The sequence below is a fragment of the Megalobrama amblycephala genome, linkage group LG19 (genome assembly GCF_018812025.1).
Source record: "Megalobrama amblycephala isolate DHTTF-2021 linkage group LG19, ASM1881202v1, whole genome shotgun sequence".
Taxonomy (NCBI): domain Eukaryota; kingdom Metazoa; phylum Chordata; class Actinopteri; order Cypriniformes; family Xenocyprididae; genus Megalobrama; species Megalobrama amblycephala.
Genome location: NC_063062.1, coordinates 14,259,967 through 14,279,061, shown reverse-complemented (window position 1 = coordinate 14,279,061; position 19,095 = coordinate 14,259,967). Strand labels below are relative to the sequence as shown.

The 19,095-nt window shown below is 40.8% G+C and overlaps 2 protein-coding genes across 2 annotated transcripts; both read left to right on the top strand.

The window, feature by feature from the left end:
- The first annotated feature begins 8,844 nt into the window (after positions 1-8,844).
- Positions 8,845-10,499, top strand: LOC125254673 (leukotriene B4 receptor 1-like). The gene has a single exon (XM_048169398.1). The coding sequence runs from the start codon at positions 9,132-9,134 to the stop codon at positions 10,107-10,109; it is 978 nt and encodes a 325-aa protein (XP_048025355.1). The 5' UTR covers positions 8,845-9,131; the 3' UTR covers positions 10,110-10,499.
- Positions 10,500-15,479: 4,980 nt separating this feature from the next.
- On the top strand, positions 15,480-16,850 carry LOC125254765 (leukotriene B4 receptor 1-like). The gene has a single exon (XM_048169568.1). The coding sequence runs from the start codon at positions 15,490-15,492 to the stop codon at positions 16,465-16,467; it is 978 nt and encodes a 325-aa protein (XP_048025525.1). The 5' UTR covers positions 15,480-15,489; the 3' UTR covers positions 16,468-16,850.
- Positions 16,851-19,095: the final 2,245 nt, after the last annotated feature.

Here is a 19,095-nt window from a genome sequence, read left to right as displayed (position 1 = left end):
AAACGTGGTTCATCAGACCAGGCCACCTTTTTCCATTGCTCCAAGGTCCAGTTCTGATGCTCACGTGCCCACTGATGGCGCTTTCGGCGGTGGACAGGGGTCAGCATGGGCATCCTGACTGGTCTGCGGCTATGCAGCCCCATACGCAACAAACTGTGATGCACTGTGTATTCTGACACCTTTCTGTCAGAACAAGCATTAACTTAGCAATTTGAGCTACAGTAGCTCATCTGTTGGTCGGACCACATGGCCTTCGCTCCCCACGTGCATCAGTGAGCCTTGGCCGCCCATGACCCTGTCGCCGGTTCACCACTGTTCCTTCCTTGGACCACTTTTGATAGATACTGACCACTGCAGACCCCACAGAACACCCCACAAGAGCTGCAGTTTTGGGGATGCTCTGACCCAGTTGTTATGTGTGCTGTGTACCAAAGCACGATGAAGACGAAGATGACGATTAACAATACTTTAGTGAGACACAGTAGATTCCAAACAGGGTAAAGACAGCATTAACACGTGGAGACAACAACGAGAACAGACAAGGAGTGAAGGAGAACACAGGGTATATATACAGGTGACTAACAAAGGGAGCTAAACAAGGTGACGGGATAATTAACAAGACACAGGTGGATCAAATGAAGAGAACGGGGAAACTAGGTCACAGGGGAAGACTGAAACATGAGGTTCTGTAACAGTTCGCCCCCTCCCGGATAGGCACGCCCTTGCGCCGTAATAGTCCAACAGAGTGTCCGGTGGAGCGGAGGGAGGGAGGAGCCAGGGTGACACCGAAGTGTCGACGGGCCGAGGTGGAGCAGGGGGCGTGGAGGCTGGAAGTGGAGGCAGGGGATCCTCTTGAATGGATGGAGTGGAGGGCCTGAAGATGCTTGACATCCCCACCTGGCATGTGGGAGATGTCAAGCGGCTAAAGGGCAGAAATGGTGGGGCTGAGGAACTGGCTGACAAACTCGGTGACGGAAGAGGCGGGAGAGGGAGGCTGGGTGGGCAGACAGGGAACTCAGGAGACATAGGAGAACTGGAGAACGCTGGAGAATGGACCTCAGGAAGCTCAGGAGATTGATTAAAAACAGGAAAATCAGGGGAATGGGAAGTCACTTCTCCGAAAAAATCTATTAAATCATCCATAAAAATGTCTTTCAGTTCCTCAAAATATTTACCAGTGTCAGTACTCCCTCAGCATCGCATGATGTAACTGGCTCGCGCACCTGGTCAGAACCTTGCTGTGAGGCGGACTCCAGGGCGATGGTACCGTCCGACCTTGTCCTCGGTCCTGGCTCATCCATCTCAGCAGGCTGGCCTCCTCGGTCTGCGGTGGGCACGTGAAACATCTCTATTGCGACGTTCGTCGGTGGTGACTGACTGGCTTCTGGTAGTGGAGTGGGGCTGGCGGCGAAGTCATCCTCCGTGGGGCCGACAGTGACAGGTGAGTAGTTACTCACCAGCACCCACTCCACGAGTGCGGCGAAGTTCTTCCAAGGACCGCTCCCTGGGAGGCGTGCTCGGGACCGCTCACTTAGGCTGTAGAGATAAAGCACACAGAGCGTGCAGTCAGGATAGTGTGTACGGCATGCTAGCTCCAAAAACTCCATGGTGTGAGCCTCCAGGGAGCGGTCCCTCTGCTCCAGGCGAAGAATGGCAACATCAGGGTCCATGATGAAGGAAAAAGGGGAAAAAAGTAACAAAAAGAAAATCGCCGCAAAAAACTGTTTCGGTCCGTTGTTCTGTTACGTGTGCTGTGTACCAAAGTACGATGAAGACGAAGATGACGATTAACAATACTTTAATGAGACACAGTAGATTCTAAACAGGGTAAAGACAGCATTAACATGTGGAGACAACAACGAGAACAGACAAGGAGTGAAGGAGAACACAGGGTATATATACAGGTGACTAACAAAGGGAGCTAAACAAGGTGACGGGATAATTAACAAGACACAGGTGGATCAAATGGACTAAATGAACAGAACGGGGAAACTAGGTCACAGGGGAAGACTGACACATGAGGTTCTGGGTGAAAGAAACATGGGAAAACTGCAAACCAGAAAGAACATCAAGAGGAAGAACGCTAGGAGGCAGCATCAACACACCCGACACTGTAGGACCGAGTTCAAGAGAATTCCTGCAAAAGGAGGATTGGACAGTGCAAATGACCGAGGAGATCATCCTGTAAAAGGTGACCTTACAAAAGTATTTTGCTGGTTTGGGTTGATTTATTTAGCTTGTTAACTTATTTTATGTGTTATTTTACTATTTTACTTTATCCACCATAAATTATTTCCTGTGAATGTGCAAGACTTCAAATTCATTAGCTGCTATAAGTAAACAACTAGAAGAGTGCAATTTTTTTGCAATAAACCAGTGGTTACGATAATACATTAAAATAACAAACACTGGTAACACTTTACAATAAGGTCTCATTTCTTAACATTAACCCTCTACAGCACAGCAACGGCAAGTTTTCTTAAGCTGTGGGAGTCACTATCAAGCACCATTTAACGGTGGGACATCCTGTTCTGACACATGGTCACATGAGCACGTGGTGTGAGAAGAAGGCAAGATTATTTGCTTTATTAATCGTATTTAAAATGACTTGAACTGTACATAAAAAATATGTGTGTGTGTGTGTGTGTGCACGCAAAATTATACACCTCTATTTCACAACAGAGAAGAACTGCTTTTTGAAGTTTTGTACGCAGTGAAATCTTATTACATGAAGTAGCCTACATTATATGACGACACACTACATGATACAAATCTGTGCATGTATCAAATTCAATATATATCATTGTCTTTCAAGTGTTTTTCCCTTTTTACTTTTTGACTTTTTTTTTTAAATGTGATTTTGCATTGCTCTCTGAGCATTGTCTTATGATAATTTTCTCTATGATTCTGTACCATTGTTGCACAATGTTGCCCTGATGCAACAAAAAATATTTTATCAATAAAATGTCCCCAAATGAACCAAAAAATGATGTGGAATATCCATCATCATGTGTGCAGTAGAGGGTTAATGTATTAACTAACATTAACTAATAATGAACAATATATTTGTTACAGTATTTATTAATCTTTGTTAACATTAGTTAACAAAGTTCATTGTTTGTACAGTAACTTCATTGTTTGTTCATGATAGTTCACAGTGCATTAAAGGGTTAGTTCACCCAAAAATGAAACTACTGTCATTAATTACTCAGCCTCATGCCGTCCCACATCCGAAAGACCTTAAATCATCTTCGGAACACAAATTAAGATATTTTTGATGAAATCCGAGAGGTTTCTGAGTCCTACATAAACAGCAATTTAACCACCACTTTCAAGGTCCAGAAATGTACTAAAGACATTGTTAAAATTGTCGACATGACTATTCTGAAAAAAAAAATGCATCCATCCATTAAAAATTTAATCCATACATCTCCAGGGGGTTAATAAAGGCCTTCTGATGTGAATCAATGCGTTTGTGTAAGACAAGTATCCTTATTTAAAACTTTATAAAGTAAAATAATGAGCTTCCGGTGCGACAGCCATACGCATTCGACGTACGTCCAACGTTAACTTCCGCGACGTATAGTACTTCACGAGTTCACACTTACAAATAATCAGATAGAAAATAGTATGCGTAGTAGTATGCGTATTTGGCGTGCTGTCCGAGGAGAGGGCTCCTAGCTCGGTATTTTGGCCCGAACCCAGATTACTCCCCCCATTCTGGGTAGTATTCTGGAAAGTAACCAGTGCAGGTGTGAGGAGACGGGGTGGTGGAGGGATGCTGTCAAACTGTCGAGGAATATGGGTGAGTCGACCGTGTCTAATATATATGTTTTCACTCATGCTGATTGGGTAGATATGTTGATTACTGATTGCTGACAGCTGGCCGAGATGACGTGATGATTAGTCAGATTATTTGAACGTTGCTCCTCCCGAATTTTGTTAATAAAACATCATTTCACGAGTTCACACTTACAAATAATCAGATAGAAAATAGTATGCGTAGTAGTATGCGTATTTGGCGTGCTGTCCGAGGAGAGGGCTCCGAGCTCGGTATTTTGGCCCGAACCCAGATTACTCCCCCCAAAAATTGCAAACGAATGCAGGACAGCAGCCGGAACATTACTGATGACCCCCAAAATTGCCTTGCTTAGGCTGAATGTGCTGCTAGGAGGGTTAGTAAAGGACCGGTAGAGTTATCGTCATATGGATGAAGACATTGGACAGCGTTGAGCTCCTGCGGGAGCCGAGGCGACATCACTGCTGCGGCAGTGGAGGAAATAGCCAGAAGAACTGAGCTCCTGCGGGAGCTGAGGTGACGACACTGCTGCAGCAGTGGAGAAATTGGCTTGAAGAACTGAGCTCCTGCGGGAGCCGAGGCGACATCACTGCTGCGGCAGTGGAGGAATTAGCCAGAACTGAGCTCCCGCAGGAGCCGAGGCGACATCACTGCTGCGGCAGTGGGGGAAATAGCCAGAAGAACTGAGCTCCTGCGGGAGCCGAGGTGACGACACTGCTGCGGCAGTGGAGGAATTAGCCAGAACTGAGCTCCTGCGGGAGCCGAGGCGACATCACTGCTGCGGCAGTGGAGAAATTGGCCTGAAGAACTGAGCTCCTGCGGGAGCCGAGGTGACGACACTGCTGCGGCAGTGGTGGAATTGGCCTGAAGAACTGAGCTCCTGCGGGAGCTGAGGCGACATCACTGCTGCGGCAGTGGAGGAATTAGCCAGAACTGAGCTCCTGCGGGAGCCGAGGCGGCATCACTGCTGCGGCAGTGGAGAAATTGGCCTGAAGAACTGAGCTCCTGCGGGAGCCGAGGCAACATCACTGCTGCGGCAGTGGAGGAATTAGCCAGAACTGAGCTCCTGCGGGAGCCGAGGCGACATCACTGCTGCGGCAGTGGAGAAATTGGCTTGAAGAACTGAGCTCCTGCGGGAGCCGAGGCGACATCACTGCTGCGGCAGTGGAGAAATTAGCCAGAGGAACTGAGCTCCTGTGGGAGCCGAGGCGACATCACTGCTGTGGCAGTGGAGAGAACAGCCAGAGGAACTGAGCTCCTGCGGGAGCCGAGGCGACATCACTGCAGCGGCAGTGGAGAGAACAGCCAGAGGCACTGAGCTCCTGCGGGAGCTGAGGCGACATCACTGCTGCGGCAATGATAGAAAATTTTCGTTATATTGGAATGATGGTATTGGTTGAGTTGGATATGGTGGCTTGCAGGTATGTGTGAGAGAACGAGCTGGAGCTGAAACTAACCGATAGGTGTTCGTTGGGCTTCTTTAATATGGAAGCGATTAGATCGGATGTAGCTCTTAAGCTTCCAGTGACCAAATGTTTGAATCTGATGCTGGGAGTGGCCTTTTTGGGTGGCTGTAGTTGCTGCTCCTATGCAGAATGGATTGTAGGGTTCTAGGGGAGGCAGCTTGAAGAATGAAGTTGAGAGAGGTGTCAAGGAGAGTTTTTTGCGGGTGGTTTATGGAAATATCAGCTCAGAATAAGGTACCGGGGTTGAGAATGGGTCCACCTCTGGTGACAACAGCTTGAATTTCTAAGAGGATCTGATGTTGTTGGCAACATGGTTTGGTTCCAGGGCTGTAGCATTTGGTGGGATGGGCATCAGTGTAGTAGACAGGGTGAACTGCGTTTGCTTGTGGGACAGAGCAAGGAGGAAGAAAGGCCGGGACCGAGGCCGTTAGCGGAGGCAGCCTCACGCTCGGTCGGCCCCTGGAGCCAGGGGAGGGATGAGGAGGTTAGAAAAGAGGGAAACTGAGAAAAGGAAATTGCGGCATCTGGGCCTGCACCGTTAGCGGAGGCAGCTTCACGCTCGGGTTTGCCCCTGGAGCCTGGGAAGGAACAGGGTGGTTAGAAAAGGAAGGAAGGGAAAGTAGGACGTCTAGGCCTGTGCCGATAGCGGAGGCAGCCTCACGCTAGGGTCCGGAGTTGAACTGTAGACCAAAGACAAAAGAGGTAGGGTGAAAGATGGCGGGATGAAATGGTTGAGACAGCTGAGCTTGCTTCACTAGTAGAGGCATCCTCATGTTTGGAGTGAAGGCGTTCACCAAGAGGGGCAGGCATCTTTGGATGGAGTGCGGCGCCGGTGAAAGCCGCAATGTGTGGCTAAGCAGAGGGAGGAAAGTAGGGAATCTGGGGCACGGTCCAGGCTTGCTGCTGCTGCGGCCTGACGCTTGTTTCTAGCACATGAATTGAAGATACAAGAGTGAGGAGATGTAAGATGAAAGAGTGGCCTTGTGGAATTACTCACATCATGAAGTTTAAGTAGCTGATCGAAGATAGTAATTCCTGTTTAGAACAGTTTGGACTGTTTAGGAAGGTGGAAGCGAACAAATATCCTATTGATTCCTTATGCCGTGAGGCCTGGATATTAGCTGTATTCTAGTTAAGGCCCAGAAATTCAATGGACGTGGCTGGACCCATCGTTTTATCTGGGGCGATTGAAACCTGAGCTCAGCGAAACTGTGCAGGGAAGAGAGAGAAGTTATTACATTTTGTACATATTCTTATTTTCTTGAAAAAGGCCTGAAATCCTTTAAACCTGCATATATTCACCTCTGACACAATGGTTTGATACTGTAAAAGACAGTACTGTTGAACTGTCATGGTTTGATGTTGAAAGATCATCAAACAGCAAAGTACAATATGATTTAGATGATCCTTTGTTCTTTAACTGTTGCTGGTCTGTCACAAGCACATTTATTTAGTAAAGATCAAAAGAGAATCATTTGTAAAAGACAGAGCTTTGCATAATAAGAATGTGCACCTTGAATTTATTTTAATTGTGTTCAACAATCACTAAAATGTTACCATGAACACACTGCTTGTATAACATTGTTCATTTATATTTATTTATGTTGGTTTCTTTTCTATCCAGACCTGGAAATTACTCAAATTCCATACTTCCAAACTGCAACGTAATAGTTTATTCATTGGTTATCTGTCTGGTTTGTTAAGTTACTTACAAATTATGCTCGTTATAAAACAGATACAGATGAAAAGGGAACGGTAAGATTTATTTAAATGCATCAAAATAATGATTTGAAAATAATTTTTCCTACCAGTCTCTGCGTCTCCAATATTGAAGCAGTGATTATACTTAAACAGAAATACATATTATGACTAATTTTCTAAGCGATTTTGTTGATAAATCGCTGGACAGCGAGGACAATGAGTTCCGAGTTTCAATGATTCTGTATGCATGTAATATTAACGTCATACGTGCATCAGCTGATTGCGTGTTTAAACCACAATCGTGCCGTAATTTAGAACGGCAAACTTTACAGAAAAGTTTAAAACGTGGATTCCCTCGATCAACATTGATACAGATGGCATAACTGTGGAAATTAATTCAGTGACAGAAAACGAGAAGGATTTTAACTGTGCTTTTGCTGGGTTGAGCCGATGGGGTGGAAAGTGTCAGCTGGCTTGGACTGATATCTGCGCTGCGGCGCGGCTTTGCTGAAAGGCCTGCTGCGGCGGCCTGATGCTGGAGGAAGGCCCGTTTCTTCACGGGAAGAGGCGAAATTGCCCGAGACTCGAGCTTGGTGCTCGACTGCCTTGTTGTCCATTTCTTTATGGCAGGAAAGATAGACTGGGCAGAACTAGGAAAATACACGGAAGGAAATCACGGATGTTTCGACCGCAGTGACGAAAGTCGGCCTCGGCGTCTTGGCATGCGGGGACCGTTTTGTTTGGGCTGAAGTGCCCCCGAGATGAATCGGCGGCGGTGTAATTGCTCCTAGTAAGGCCAGAGGATTGTGGCAAAGATACCTTGTGGACGAAAGATTCTTCATCGGACACACAGAGATTAATTTCGGACACGGTGGGAACTTAGGGCGGGTCAGATGCTGTCAAACTGTCGAGGAATATGGGTGAGTCGACCGTGTCTAATATATATGTTTTCACTCATGCTGATTGGGTAGATATGTTGATTACTGATTGCTGACAGCTGGCCGAGATGACGTGATGATTAGTCAGATTATTTGAACGTTGCTCCTCCCGAATTTTGTTAATAAAACATCATATAGTGACATGACATACTAAGCGTTGTATCCCTTTAATCTTATGAAGCAAGGAGAATACTTTTTGTGTGCAAAAACAAAACAAAAATAATGACTTTATTCAACAATATCTTCTCTTCTATGTCATTCTCCTATGCTGTTTACATTCAGCACTTCCAGGTTCTACATCAGAACGCCAGCTCAGTATTGGTAGACACTGTTCACGTGAGCAGCACGACGCATTAGTGTGATGCTGACGCAGGAGCTGGCCAATAATAAAGCAGTGAACATAAACAGTGTAGGAGAATGACACAGAAAAGAAGAGGAGTCTTTGTTAACGCATAATCCATGAACCAAACCACTCGTGGTGCTTCATGGGAGTGGGTGTTCCCTGCAGAACTCTTTAGGCATTTTGGAGAAAATTAATGAAAGTTTTACTTCTGGAACCCATCTGAAAGGCTCTGCTAAGCTGAATAAACTGCTATTGGAAAACAGCTTATCATTTAATGAGCTATCACCTAATCTTCAACATGTTTTATAAAAGAAATCACAGACAATATTACAACAGTTAGGGTTCCGTTCATGGCACTGCTCATTCATTGTTTGTGGAATATGACACACAAAAAGAAATTTGATGCCATTAAGGCCGGTTAATGTGAATAGAGATGGTTTTATTTATCTAATAAAACCATCTCTATTCAGACTTACTAGCAAGTGTTTTGGAGCTGGTTGGAACTGAACTATACAGGACGTTGCAAAAATGAAGCAAACAATAATACAATAAAATAATAAATTAATTAATAAATAAATCTGTTATGGTTTGATCTTCTGGAACTTTCCTTAAATTAGGAACTATGGAAACTTATAAGCACAAGGAACTCAGAGCAAAGCAAAGCAAAACAAAACAGGGAAAACAACCAAAACACAATGAAACTAAACAGACATAGAATTACAAGTTACAATAGCCAATTTTTTTTCTTTGTGTATTTGCAAGCACTTTGTTTTTGTGAAGACTGAGATAAGAGCAAAGGTGTGAGAAGTGGGAGGAGTCAACTTAGTTCCTCTTCTTCTACCAGTTATAGCTCAGGTTCAGCATTTTCCAGACAAGAAATTTTAATGATGGAGCAAAGATTAGACTGTAATTCAACCTCTAACAGCACTGCTGTGGTTTCAGAACAGATTGCTCCTGCTGTAGTTCTGGGTTTGTGCTGTTTGGTGGGTTTGCCAAGCAACATCGCAGTAATCATCAGCATTGCTCGTGATTGGAACAAAAATTTGAGCTTTACCTTAAAACTAATGGTAAACCTTGCTGTCTCTGATGCTTTGACCCTTTGCTTGGCTCCTGTGGTGCTGTGTGGAATAGTGTTTGGATGGAAACTCGGCCTTTGGTCTTGTAGGTTCTTGTTCTTCTTGGGTCACTGGAGTCTGTATGTTGGAGTCCTGACGGTCACCTCCATGAGTGTTCACCGCTATCACAATGTCATCAAGTCCAGAGTCACTAACAGGATGATACTGCACAGACTGGAGAGACAGCACAGGCGCCTTCAGCTGATTGGCATCTGGATTCTAGCCTTTGTTTTTGCCCTACCAATATTTTTCACTCAAGGACTCAAAGACAAGGATGGATTGCAGAGATGTCAGAGGGCAATGGAGTCACAGTCTGTAAAAGTGACTGTTTTGCTTCTTGAGATCCTGTTGGGCTTTGTCATCCCATTTTTGATCATGTTAACATGTTATCTCTGGTTGCACAAAGGCTTGAGCCAAAAAGTCAAGAGCTCCAGTCCAACTAGAGCTCCACAGGACCAGGAACCCAGAAATCAGGGGCCAAAGGTTAGGACTTACAAGAAGAGACTTGTGGTCAGCATCGTTGTGGCTTTTTTTCTGTTTTGGACTCCTTTGCACATCATCAATGTGATTGATATAGTTACTACTCTGACTAAAACGTCTTGTTCAGATGTTCATTCCCAACTGAAGTCCTTCCGTAGAGTTTATGGTGATTTAATCAAGACTCTGGCTTTGGTAAACTGCTGTCTGGATCCTTTTCTCTATGTCATCTCTTCAGGAAATATTCTAAAATGTTTTAGAAATAAATAATTCCTTTCTGATTTGATAATTTACTTTCAGTCAAATATACACTTTAAAGATTCCCTAGTTCCTCATTGCTGTTCTTGTGTGGTTTGCAGTAGATTATCACATGCTGTTGATGGAGCAACAATGTCTATCTGACTGCATTTCATGCATGCATGCATTCATTCATACATACTGTCATATGTATCAACATGAATAAAGTATAGCATAGTAAATAATCACATATTTATGGGATTGCTATAAATATTATATTTATTGAGGCATTCATAACAGGGTTGCTGTTTTTGAGATTGGTTGTAGTCTTTGGTAACAGTCTAGAATTAGTCCAGATAATTTGTCAGGTTTTCCAAACTTAAATTTATAAAATCCTTGGTGTTTAAGTTGATGTAAAAACAATTAAAATTAACCACTTACCAAAAAACAGAGGGCTTAAAGATTTTTTATTTCATAATTATTACTGCTACAATTCATAAAAAGATGACAAAATTGAAATTAATCTTATACCTAACAGAAACAGAAAAATATGTCATCAATATCTCTAAATTAATTTAAAGTAATTAGCTAATTCTACTTAAATGAAGGGTTGCAAAAATGAGTACACCCTTGATTAAATTCAACAAACATGTAATTCTAGTACATACATGTCTTCTATAACTTTACTGCTCTGTATGCTGCTCTGACACTTATTGGCATTGAGTTTTCACATCTGTTTTGTTTAACTCCAGTAGTGTGAGCTCCTTGAGTGTCCCCACAGGTGCCCAATAGTATTAAAGTCAGGTTAAATACTTGTCCACTGAAGGATTTTAACCTTAGGGGAATATACAGAGTCATTGTCGTTTAAAAAGTGCTGAACAACACAAGGAATTTGCGAATTCCATCACTCAATGGTGTTTGAATTCATGTCATCACTGATAAAGCACAACTTCCCATTCCTTCAGCTCTCATTCATCACTATATAAGAACTTTACTACCACTGAAATTCACTGTGAGGACTAGTCACTGAGGACTAGTCACTTCTCACTGTACTGCTCCCCCTTGCAATGCCATCCAAGATAGCAACTTTGACCTATATCTGCCAAGTGTGGCATGAATGATGTGGGGTAGAATGATGGAACTTGGGCAGACCGCTCCTGTTTGACAGATTTGAGCCACAAGCAGGCCATAGCAATGCCACATGTCAGCCAACAGCAAAGAAATAAACCAGAACTGGCCCTTATCTGAGCCACAAAATCTATATATGTTATTTATCGAATTTTCTCAGCATTAACAAGCCTGTTCTGACCACAGCCTTAGATGAAATCAACTGAAGATAAAAGAAGACATTACCTCTCTCAAGATCTGATTAAACAACTCCACAAACAGCATTACAGCTTCACATATAACTAACCAGATTGACTTTATTTCTGTTATTCAACTACAGAAGTTCTTATTGAGAATTAACAGAAGTTTATTTGAAGTCACCATTAGTTGTGCTCTTATCTCTTATAGTATGTTTGTTTTCTCTGGCTGCTGTCACAGTGTGTTTATGAAACACATTTGCAGTAGCATAGAGACATGCAATGAGATCAAATGATGATTTTTTTTAATCATTCATGTTTTTTTTACCATTGATTAAATTGAAATACAACCCCTTTTTTTCATTGAATTTCAGAAATTAGACAATAGAAGACAAAAAAACAAAGATTAAAATACATGATCAGAAAACAATGACAAACGCAGATATGAGCAATCAGCTTATGAACCTCAACAATGGTGACAACAAAATATTCAGACAATCAGATCAACTCTGGACATCACTAAGAAGCTAATAAAAGACAGAACAAAAACCACAGCAAAAAAAAAAAAAAAAAATAGAATTAAAGAAAATAATAGGACAATTCAGCTGCATAATGCATGCATTGCGGCATGACACTTTCAATTGTCACCTTTATTAAGATTCCTGTGCTGAACGGGGAAACTAGGTCACAGGGGAAGACTGAAACATGAGGTTCTATAACACCAGTCTAGCCATCACAATTTGGCCCTTGTCAAACTCACTCAAATCCTTACGCTTGCCCATTTTTCCTGCTTCTAAGACAGCAACTTTGAGATCAAAATGTTCACTTGCTGCCTAATATATCCCACCCACTAACAGTTTGATGAAGAGAGAATCAGTGTTATTCACTTCACCTGTCAGTGGTCATAATGTTGTGCCTGATTGGTGTATGTGTGTGTATAATTCATATGAATTTATATATAGCCTATAAAAACATTAGCAAATGTGCTGTTATATTATGGAAGTACCCCCTTATTTTAGTAAATATTTCAGGTCAAAAGGCTTTGGGCTCGTTGTCTGGTTATGGTTAAACTGGATATGTTGCAAGAAATACAGGAAATGCCACATTAAAACTAAGAATGTAGAACATAAGTAGTGATATATTGCCATGGCCTTATTATAATGGGCTTAATAAGTAACTGTTCATTCTGCTTCTTATTAGATTTCAGTTAATAAGAAGATTTTGAATATTTTTTATTAGAAGATGTAGGCATTTGAGGTATATGTTTGCAGCTTGCAAAAGGGTGAAAGAAACGTGAAAACTGCAAACCAGAAAGAACATCAAGAGGAAGAACGCTAGGAGGCAGCATCAACACACCCGACACCGTAGGACCGAGTTCAAGAGAATTCCTGCAAAAGGAGGATTGGACAGTGCAAATGACCCAGGAGATCATCCTGTAAAAGGTGACCTTACAAAAGTATTTTGCTGGTTTGGGTTGATTTATTTAGCTTGTTAACGTATTTTATGTGTTGCTATTTTATTGTTGTACTTTATCCACCATAAGTTATTTCCTGTGAATGTGCAAGACTTCAAATTCATTAGCTGCTATAAGTAAACAACTAGAAGAGTGCAATTTTTTTGCAATAAACCAGTGGTTACGATAATACATTAAAATAACAAACACTGTTAACACTTTACAATAAGCTCTCATTTCTTAACATTAGTTAACCCTCTACAGCACAGCAACGGGAAGTTTTCTTAAGCTCTATGTTTAGTACATTTTTCTTTAAATGATTACAACCAATTAGAAAGGTCGAGAAAGTACCAAAGATCAGTCCAGTAAGGTGTGGGAGTCACTATCAAGCACCATTTAAAGGTGGGACGTCCTGTTCTGACACATGGTCACATGAGCACATGGTGTGAGAAGAAGGCAAGATTATTTGCTTTAGTAATCTTATTTAAAATGACATGAACTGTACATAAAAAATATATGTGTGTGTGTGTGTGTGTGTGTGTGTGTGTGTGCACGCGCGCTCGCGTATGAAGGTGTAGAGAAGCCTTTTGTCAGTTTTTTTTTTATTTTATTTTGCATGGTCAAAAATTCAGTTTTTCTTTTCGTTGCCTCAGGGCAACATTATGCGATAGATTTTCGAGGATGTTTTGGACAACACCTCACATTGGCAATAATGTGTTTTAAGAAGGGAAGGTGCAGGGTTCCTGGGTGTGAAGGAACACCTAAAGTGATGTGCAAAAATTATACACCTCTATTTCACAACAGAGAAGAACTGCTTTTTTAAGTTTTGTACGTAGTGAAATCTTATTACATGAAGTACATTATATGACATGACACACTACATGATACAAACCTATGCATGTATCATATTCAATATATATCATTGTCTTTCAAGTGTTTTTCCCTTTTTACTTACTTTTTGACATTTTTTTTTAAATGTGATTTTGCATTGCTCTCTGAGCATTGTCTTATGATAATTTTCTCTATGATTCTGTACCATTGTTGCACAATGTTGCCCTGATGCAATAAAAAATATTTTTTGTTCACCCAAAAATGAAACTACTGTCATTAATTACTCACCCTCATGCCGTCCCACATCCGGAAGACCTTAAATCATCTTCGGAACACAAATTAAGATATTTTTGATGAAATCCGAGAGGTATCTGAGTCCTACATAAACAGCAATTTTAACCACTTACTAAAGACATCGTTAAAATAGTCAATGTGACTATTCTAAAGATTAAAAAAAAAAAATGCATCCATCCATTAAAAATTTAATCCATACATCTCCAGGGTGTTAATAAAGGCCTTCTGATGTGAATCAATGCGTTTGTGTAAGACAAGTATCCTTATTTAAAACTTTATAAAGTAAAACAATGAGCTTCCGGTGCGACATCCATACGCATTTGACGTGCGTCCAAAAAACGTTAATTTCCGCGACGTAGTACACAGTGACATGACATACTATGCGTTGTATCCCTTTAATCTTATGAAGCGACGAGAATAATTTTTGTGTGCAAAAACAAAACAAAAATACAATATCTGCTCTTCTATGTCATTCTCCTATGCTGTTTACATTCAGCACTTCCAGGTTCTACATCAGAACGCCGGCTCAGTATTGGTAGACACTGTTACGTGAGCAGCACGACGCATTAGTGTGATGCTGACGCAGGAGCTGGCCAATAATGAAGCGGCGAACATAAATAGTGTAGGAGAATGACACAGAAGAGAAAAGGAGTCTTTGTTAACACATAATCCATGAACCAAACCACTCGTGGTGCTTCATGGGAGTGGGTGTTCCCTGTAGAACTCTTTAGGCACTTTGGAGAAAATTAATGGAAGTTTTTACTTCTGGAACCCATCTGAGAGGCTCTACTAAGCTGAATAAACTGCTATTGGAAAACAGCTTATCATTTAATGAGCTATAACCTAATCTTCAACATGTTTTCCTTTAAACAATCTGTTTTATAAAAGAAATCACAGACAATATTACAACAGGTAGGGTTCCGTTTATGGCACTGCTCATTCATTGTTTGTGGTATATGACAAACATGATTGACTGTCGCACAAAAAGATATTTGATGCCGTTAAGGCCGTAATGTGATTGGTTATCAAGGCACACATGATCCAAGTTGGCTGTTACACTTTCTCCAATGGTAGAGCCACAGACCCTGGTATCTCCCAATAATGAAACCATCTCTATTCAGACTTACTAGCAAGTGTTTTGGAGCTGGTTGGAACTGAACTATACAGGACGTTGCAAAAATGAAGCAAACAATAATAAAATAAAATAATAAATTAATAAATAAATAAATCTGTTATGGTTTGATCTTCTGGAACTTTCCTTAAATTAGGAACTATGGAAACTAATAAGCACAAGGAACTCAGAGCAAAGCAAAGCAAAACAAAACAGGGAAAACAACCAAAACACAATGAAACTAAACAGACATAGTTACAAGTTACAATAGCCAATATTTTTTTCTTTGTGTATTTGCAAGCACTTTGTTGTGAAGACTGAGATAAGAGCAAAGGTGTGAGAAGTGGGAGGAGTCAACTTAGTTCCTCTTCTTCTACCATTTATAGCTCAGGTTCAGCATTTTCCAGACAAGAAATTTTAATGATGGAGCAAATATTAGACTGTAATTCAGCCTCTAACAGCACTGCTGTGGTTTCAGAACAGATTGCTCCTGCTGTAGTTATAGGTTTGTGCTGTTTGGTGGGTTTGCCAAGCAACATCGCAGTAATCATCAGCATTGCTCGTGATTGGAACAAAAATTTGAGCTTTACCTTAAAACTAATGGTAAACCTTGCTGTCTCTGATGCTTTGACCCTTTGCTTGGCTCCAGTGGTGCTGTGTGGAATAGTGTTTGGATGGAAACTCGGCCTTTGGTCTTGTAGGTTCTTGTTCTTCTTTGGTCACTGGAGTCTGTATGTTGGAGTCCTGACGGTCACCTCCATGAGTGTTCACCGCTATCACAATGTCATCAAGTCCAGAGTCACTAACAGGATGATGCTGCACAGACTGGAGAGACGGCACAGGCGCCTTCAGCTGATTGGCATCTGGATTCTAGCCTTTGTTTTTGCCCTACCAATATTTTTGACTCATGGACTCAAAGACAAGGATGGATTGCAGAGATGTCAGAGGGCAATGGAGTCACAGTCTGTAAAAGTGACTGTTTTGCTTCTTGAGATCCTGTTGGGCTTTGTCATCCCATTTTTGATCATGTTAACATGTTATCTCTGGTTGCACAAAGGCTTGAGCCAAAAAGTCAAGAGTTCCAGTCCAACTAGAGCTCCACAGGACCAGGAACCCAGAAATCAGGGGCCAAAGGTTAGGACTTACAAGAAGAGACTTGTGGTCAGCATCGTTGTGGCTTTCTTTCTGTTTTGGACTCCTTTGCACATCATCAATGTGATTGATATAGTTACTACTCTGACTAAAACGTCTTGTTCAGATGTTCATTCCCAACTGAAGTCCTTCCGTAGAGTTTATGGTGATTTAATCAAGACTCTGGCTTTGGTAAATTGCTGTCTGGATCCTTTTCTCTATGTCATCTCTTCAGGAAATATTCTAAAATATTTTAGAAATAAATAATTCCTTTCTGATTTGATCATTTACTTTCAGTCAAATATATACTTTAAAGATTCCCTAGTTCCTCATTGTTGTTCTTGTGTGGTTTGCAGTAGATTATCACATGCTGTTGATGGAGCAACAATGTCTATCTGACTGCATTTCATGCATGCATGCATTCATTCATACATACTGTCATATGTATCAACATGAATAAAGTATAGCATAGTAAATAATCACATTTATTGCTATAAATATTATATTTATTGAGGCATTCATAACAGGGTTGCTGTTTTTGAGATTGGTTGTAGTCTTTGGTAACAGTCTAGAATTAGTCCAGATAATTTGTCAGGTTTTCCAAACTTAAATTTATAAAATCCTTGGTGTTTAAGTTGATGTAAAAACAATTAAAATTAACCACTTACCAAAAAACAAAGAGAGGGCTTAAAGATTTTTTATTTCATAATTATTACTGCTACAATTCATAAAAAGATGACAAAATTGAAATTAATCTTATACCTAACAGAAACAGAAAAATATGTCATCAATATCTCTAAATTAATTTAAAGTAATTAGCTAATTCTACTTAAATGAAGGGTTGCAAAAATGAGTACACCCTTGATTAAATTCAACAAACATGTAATTCTAGTACATACATGTCTTCTATAACTTTACTGCTCTGTATGCTGCTCTGACACTTATTGGCATTGAGTTTTCACATCTGTTTTGTTTAACTCCAGTAGTGTGAGCTCCTTGAGTGTCCCCACAGGTGCCCAATAGTATTAAGGTCAGGTTAAATACTTGTCCACTGAAGGATTTTAACCTTAGGGGAATATACAGAGTCATTGTCGTTTAAAAAGTGCTGAACAACACAAGGAATTTGCGAATTCCATCACTCAATGGTGTTTGAATTCATGTCATCATTGATAAAGCACAACTTCCCATTCCTTCAGCTCTCATTCATCACTATATAAGAACTTTACTACCACTGAAATTCACTGTGAGGACTAGTCACTGAGGACTAGTCACTTCTCACTGTACTGCTCCCCCTTGCAATGCCATCCAAGATAGCAACTTTGACCTATATCTGCCAAGTGTGGCATGAATGATGTGGGGTAGAATGATGGAACTTGGGCAGAACGCTCCTGTTTGACAGATTTGAGCCACAAGCAGGCCATAGCAATGCCACATGTCAGCCAACAGCAAAGAAATAAACCAGAACTGGCCCTTACAGTATCTAAGCCACAAAATCTATATATGTTATTTATCTAATCATCTCAGCATTAACAAGCCTGTTCTGACCACAGCCTTAGATGAAATCAACTGAAGATAAAAGAAGACATTACATCTCTCAAGATCTGATTAAACAACTCCACAAACAGCATTACAGCTTCACATATAACTAACCAGATTGACTTTATTTCTGTTATTCAACTACAGAATTTCTTATTGAGAATTAACAGAAGTTTATTTGAAGTCACCATAGTGGTGGTTGGTGTTTCCATTAGTTGTGCTCTTATCTCTTATAGTGTAGCGGCCCCTCGGAAATATCGATCAAGACGCAGAGAGTTTCAAACGGGTCAATTTATTTCTTCCTCTCAACGAGCACCATGCACCATGAACAATGAACACCGTGAAAACTACAGAATAAACAGAAGAGATACAAAATGCTTCTATGTAGTTTCACAAATAATTTGCTCATAAATCATGTTCACATATTAATCATGTTTACACCCAAATGACAAATGAAATATCACATGCTTATTTTAATTGAAACAATATATTATGACTGTTTACGGAAAGAATATATGTTTTTAAATTGATGACATGTGCAATAGACCCATAAACAAATGAAGTATTGACATTCTCTTTTCCTTAAACAATATCCCTTCTGATAATAGTACAAACTCCACCCATTTTCCTTCATACCTCATTCCGCTTCTCCAAGGGCGCTAATCAAAGAGTTTCTGCAATCAGCTACCATGCTCTCTAGCTCGACACACCCTCACAGTTCGGAGCTCTTAGAAATAACATGTACGAGCAATACAAAAATAATAAAGTAAATCACAATGTAAACTCTTTCTTTACAAGATTCAAATGGATGAACATGATAAATAACTGAAGATGTTACAAGTTTTTACCGTTCTTCCGACGATACGTGAACACCACATTGTGAAGAGAGAGTAGCGGAAGTTTAGAGTCAAAAAAAAAAAACATCGAAGAAGAAAACGCCGCTTTCCAAAATAAAAGCGGAACAGACAGTGACACTGTAAAACTATAATGTCTTAATATATAAGTATAAAATGTTATATATGTTATAAACTGTTTAGGAGAATATTAATGCGATTTATAAGACATTTACACTCCCACCAAATCCTAGTACAATGAATGAACAAATATATAAAGAGTAAGTGAATTGTGCAGGATTTCTTGACTCTAAGAAATGAATAGCCTGAAGTTAAGCTATCCGAGGCATAATAAAGCAGTTTGTGCAGTGTTGTCAGTTGCTTTCTTTTAATCAGTTCTCTAGGAGCACCACCAATTTCAATAACACCAATTTCACCTCTCAATAACTGAGGGCTTGGAGGGTGGATCTTGTTTTTTATGAGGTTTCCGCTCACCAACTTGCACTTTAACTCGACGAACCAAGCC

Bases quoted from the DNA above. Each gene is read 5' to 3' on its own strand.
- LOC125254673 (XM_048169398.1), top strand. From the start codon at position 9,132: ATGATGGAGCAAAGATTAGACTGTAATTCAACCTCTAACAGCACTGCT.
- LOC125254765 (XM_048169568.1), top strand. From the start codon at position 15,490: ATGATGGAGCAAATATTAGACTGTAATTCAGCCTCTAACAGCACTGCT.